Source organism: Miscanthus floridulus, chromosome 8, assembly GCF_019320115.1.
Source record: "Miscanthus floridulus cultivar M001 chromosome 8, ASM1932011v1, whole genome shotgun sequence".
NCBI lineage: Eukaryota > Viridiplantae > Streptophyta > Magnoliopsida > Poales > Poaceae > Miscanthus > Miscanthus floridulus.
In genome coordinates, this window is record NC_089587.1 from 207,181,745 (window position 1) to 207,186,789 (window position 5,045).

The 5,045-nt window shown below is 42.6% G+C and overlaps 1 protein-coding gene across 1 annotated transcript; it reads left to right on the top strand.

Moving 5' to 3' along the window:
* Positions 1–1,888: 1,888 nt before the first annotated feature.
* Positions 1,889–5,045, top strand: LOC136478044 (rac-like GTP-binding protein 3). The gene is made up of 8 exons (XM_066476364.1): positions 1,889–2,155; positions 2,419–2,506; positions 2,662–2,771; positions 2,860–2,923; positions 3,500–3,564; positions 3,649–3,714; positions 3,843–3,946; positions 4,571–5,045. The coding sequence occupies exons 1-8, from the start codon at positions 2,051–2,053 to the stop codon at positions 4,611–4,613; spliced, it is 645 nt and encodes a 214-aa protein (XP_066332461.1). The 5' UTR covers positions 1,889–2,050; the 3' UTR covers positions 4,614–5,045.

The following is a 5,045-nucleotide window of genomic DNA, read 5'->3' on the forward strand; positions in this document are numbered from 1 at the left end:
TGCTCCTGCCAATGCTGAATAGCTTCTTTTCATGAACGTCGATGTGCTCGCGCACGCCGGAACCATCGTAGGCCTAGCGTAGTTTGCACTGCAGCCTGCCATGCAGTGTCCAATTGCTAATTTGTACAAATTGTTGATAAAAAGTTATTGATTGGAGACTGCTCCGCATTTGATTAAAAATCAGACCAGCGAACGGCGCCTATGTGTTTTCATATCGATTATTATTAATCTAAAGTTCTGAACTTTCAAGCATTCGAGTAACTGGTTCAGCATATGCACGACCTGAACAAATTTTGCTACTAAGTACTGTCTGACAGTATTCGTTATTTGACCATAGCAGAAACATCAATCAATCAGAAGAACTGGTTTACCGTGATTCAGTGATCAACTTGCAGCCTGGAGTACTTATGACAGCAGAGAAACAATGGAATAATATTTATGTGTGATCTGCTAGGTGTATTATCTATTTACTTATGCACCTTGGTTTCTATATTTGAGCTATCATATGGGGCGTGCAATCCCAGCTTAAGTTTCTGCTTATCGTTCGTTTATGTCTATTTTCCAATCACATTTACCTGTTTTCGTATTACCGTTTATCCCGCTACCATTTTCGTTCCTGATTGTTTGGCTCCCGCTTCCCTTTCCATCAAAAAATATAAAAACGAAAACTGTAGAGCTATTTTGTATCGTTTCGATCCAATTTTCATCTAGAGCATGCCTAAACAAGACACCAACAAGACAGCAAGGTCAGATTTTTTTTATTAACACTTTTTTAAAACTATTTTCAAATATGACACTGTTTTTTTTTAAAACTAACACTTTTGGTCCACGCCTATTCGCTATGGTGCGGCTGAAATCACGTTGCCGCGCCAAGCATGAGGGCACGGTAGGAGCCGATGAACTCTTTAGCAGTGTGAAAAATAGGACGTGGCGTGGAGATTTGAAACTAACCCGGCCGACTCCAAACTTTCACGTTTTAAATAGGACGGATCCTACTGCATGCACAAGTAATAATACTATACGGTGAAAGTTAGTAGGAGTCTGCTCCTATGTTTTTTTACAAAAAGAACAAAGAAAATGATTTGATCAATCGAGTTGTGCGTGACAAAGCATCCATGGTCATACATGTACTTCTTGAAGAAATAAACAATGGATCCGTCTGATGCATGTAGGATGAATGAACATACAAAAAAAAAGATTAGTGTGCCGATGCGTGGTACTGGTGTCGTCCTAACACTAGTAATAATATACATAATTCTGATGACGAGTTCTAGTAAAAATCACGAGTAACACACGCACTGCACGTGCCTCCATGAGGCGTGACCCGAAGAGAGAGGAGGGGGTAAAAGTGCTGTGTACTGGGTCAACCGGTAGGGTAGGGTGGCGGCAAGGCGTTACTGCGTTACTGACCCGACCGGCGCATCGACGAATCTTGGGTGCCCTTTGTTGCCTGACGCACGCGTGTGTGGCTGAACAAAACAGGGGAAGCGCGCTGCAGAGAGCGGTCGGTCACGTGAAGTGCTGTGGCCGGCGGGAGCATTGCCGCGCCAGCCTCCATGGCGCGTCAGTGCCGTGCCTAGATCCGCGGCGCGTCAGTGCCGTGCCTAGATCGCAACCCCGGCCACGTCAGCGTTCAGCGGCCCTGGTCGGTGCCACGTCATCGCTCCTACCGCACCCCATATATGGCGCGGCAACGTGATTTCGCCGCGCCTTGCGAAATAGGCGCTGGTCAAAAGTGTTAGTTTTGAAAAAAAAAAACAGTGTCATATTTGAGAATAGTTTTAGAAAAGTGTTAAAAAAATTTGCGAGGTAAAATGGAGTGGGAGAGAGGAGGGCGCTTCTCTAGGCAGTGCCGGTGAGTGGTGAGGTGAGAGGCATGTGACCCTCTTCACTCGCGTGACCCTCTTCATCACTCGCTTCTCCAAAAGAAGTCACGCACCAAAAACCACCAAAGAAGGCGCCTCCCTCCAGGACCGTCTCCTCGCCCGCTCCTCTCTCCCGTTTCTCCCCTTCTCTGGGCTCGGAGAATCGGAGAGAGGCGCGCGCGGCCATGGCGTCCAGCGCCTCTCGGTTCATCAAGTGCGTCACGGTCGGTGACGGCGCCGTGGGCAAGACCTGTATGCTCATCTGCTACACCAGCAACAAGTTCCCCACTGTGAGCACTTCGTTCTCTCCCTTATCCCAGTTTCTAGTTGCAAGAAGGTTGCTGTGTGATTTCCCGTGAACTTAGGGGATTTCATTCCAAGCCATGGTCTTTCCCTGATTCTGTTTTCTTGAGGACGCTGTGCTGTGCAAAAGCCCGCACTTCCTCAGTTTACTTTGTGTTGCTTTATTGACTCCTGCAGTGGATTATTTTGTTGGCCTCTACGAGTAATTTTCGATTACTCGTTGCTGATCCATCGAATTTGTGTTCCGCAGGACTACATACCTACGGTGTTCGACAATTTCAGTGCAAATGTAGTTGTGGATGGCACCACGGTGAATTTGGGCCTTTGGGATACCGCTGGTAATTTTTAATGTTTTTATCTGTACTACTAGTATACATGTGCAGTCTATGTTTTGTTCTACTCAGCAGCAAATCGAAGTCGAAAAGTCTGCTTTTATTAGAGGATTCAGGATTCTTGGGGTAACTTAAAGTTCACATGATCACATCCTTCGCAGGGCAGGAAGATTACAACCGGCTGAGGCCTCTAAGCTACCGAGGTGCTGATGTTTTCGTGCTTGCATTCTCACTTGTGAGCCGAGCTAGCTATGAGAATATCATGAAGAAGGTGCTGAAATGTGCTGTCTTGTTTTTTTTTTCATGGTTTGGAATTTCCTAGAGGCCTGAATGTTTATCCTTTGCTCTTTACTCTTCAGTGGATACCGGAGCTTCAGCATTATGCACCTGGGGTGCCTGTTGTGTTGGTAGGCACAAAATTGGGTGAGTTCTGTTCACAACAAGAGCATGTTGATTCCACTTACTGTATATAGTTGGGCGGCTTTGGTTTATTATAGAATATTAGTCATCCTATCCTGTTAAGTCATAAGCGTCTATTTTTCTGTGCACTGTTGGAATTACTTTGGTTTTGGCTGCACTAGTAGTGAACCTTGCAATTTTGATATAAAAGTGATGTTATGATTTGTCTAGTTGCCAACCAAATGGACAAGGAGCCGGCCACAATTTTATCTTTCTACCAGTACAACTTAGTAAATGTGGGAAGCTTTAGTATGAACTGTGTGTGTTTATATGTGATTAATTGACACTTTGGTACCACTAAACACGAACTGCTAGCATCGTGCAGGAAAAATCACTTTAGTAAACCGTGAACTAGCTGCTTTTCACAATTTTTGTTCCTGTCAACACTCATCCAATTACTGCTTGGATGACGGACCCTAATATTTTCACCAGACATTTTTTTACTATCATCTTCCATTAAAAAAAAACTTACCTTTCTCCGCAAAGATACTCCTTTGTTATAGAGTGTACTTACATATTTGAAAACCATGTTACTTACAGATCTTCGTGAAGACAAGCACTACTTGATGGATCATCCTGGATTGGTGCCTGTTACCACAGCACAGGTATATCTCCAGTATCTGTTATATGACAGTGTAATGCATTCTGTCATAGAGAATTTTGGTGACCTTGCTATTTGCGTCTTCTAGGGGGAGGAACTTCGTAGACAAATTGGTGCTATGTATTACATCGAGTGCAGTTCAAAGACACAGCAGGTAAAGTTGTTGCCAGGGAATTGTGTGCTCTTACTCTAGTATTTTCCCTTTTGTTGCATTATGAAATCTTGCCACTCAGTTGCATCCTGGACAATTGGCTTACTTTGGAATATTTCATTAACATGTAGAATGTCAAAGCTGTGTTCGATGCTGCCATCAAGGTAGTAATTCAGCCTCCAACTAAATTAAGAGAAAAGAAGAAAAAGAAATCACGCAAAGGATGTTCAATGGTGTAAGTAAACACGCCTTTCAATACTGTTCCCTTCTCTCTTTTCTGCTTCCAAACAGGCAAACAGTATGCCCTACTGAAATATACAGCACCATTGCATTGTTCTTGTTTTTAACATAGTTTTAAAAAAATATTTCTTCTTATTGCTTCCTGAATCATTGACATTATGATAATATACTTGTTCGTAGCTACTATCTACAATCATAAATTTAGTGTTTAACATGTATTTGTTTAATTAACTGTCCCTTTTTTTTGCTAGCAACTGTCCTTTCTTTAAATGTCAATGTTTTTTCTTGAGATGGAATATACTTAAGTTTTCATACAGAGGATCAGTGGATGCTGACTTCATTTCATTGCATATGAGAATGCATGTTCTATTGATTCATTGCGAGTTTGTGACCACATTAGTATGCCAGGACTAGCACTGAAATCGATTTGAGTGCTCTGCTTGGTGTTTTATAGTTTGTTGCCTCTGCCGCCGTCTTTTAATGCTTGATGCTGCTATTAAGAAACACCATGGTTACCTAAGTTTAGTTGCTCTTAAGTACATATGTGAAAGAGCATGCAGGATTCCTTAGCTGATGTGGTCTGTTACTTTTTAACACTATTTCTTGTATGCAACTGCAGGAACCTCTTCTGTGGAAGAAAAATGCTATGCTTCAAGTCCTGAATGATCGAAGGGGGTCTTACATGAACTAATACCATGAGTGTGCCCCTAAGTTTGCAAAGGTTGAAATCTCAATGTGCTTGTTGCGCATGTGTATATTTGCACCTTTGGTTATTAATCACTAGGGGTAGATGATTGAAACTAGTCTGCTTAAGCGTTGTGCGCTGCTGGTGTGGTTAGCTCTACTGTATGAGTTAGGCGGTTCGACAGAGGCCAAAGAGACAATGAGATTTTGTTCTTTCATGGCAATGTCACAGCTTTTGTGAATCTGGTCTCATCATATTGTCTGTTAGTTTATCCCCATATGATTCCATGGTAGAATCAATCCATAGCAACATTGTGTTGAATGAGCCTTTGCTTTTGTGCTGAGCATATAATGTTCCAGTTTTGGTGAAAGCTAGAAGTGAAAATTTCTACTTTCAAGCTGATCGTTGA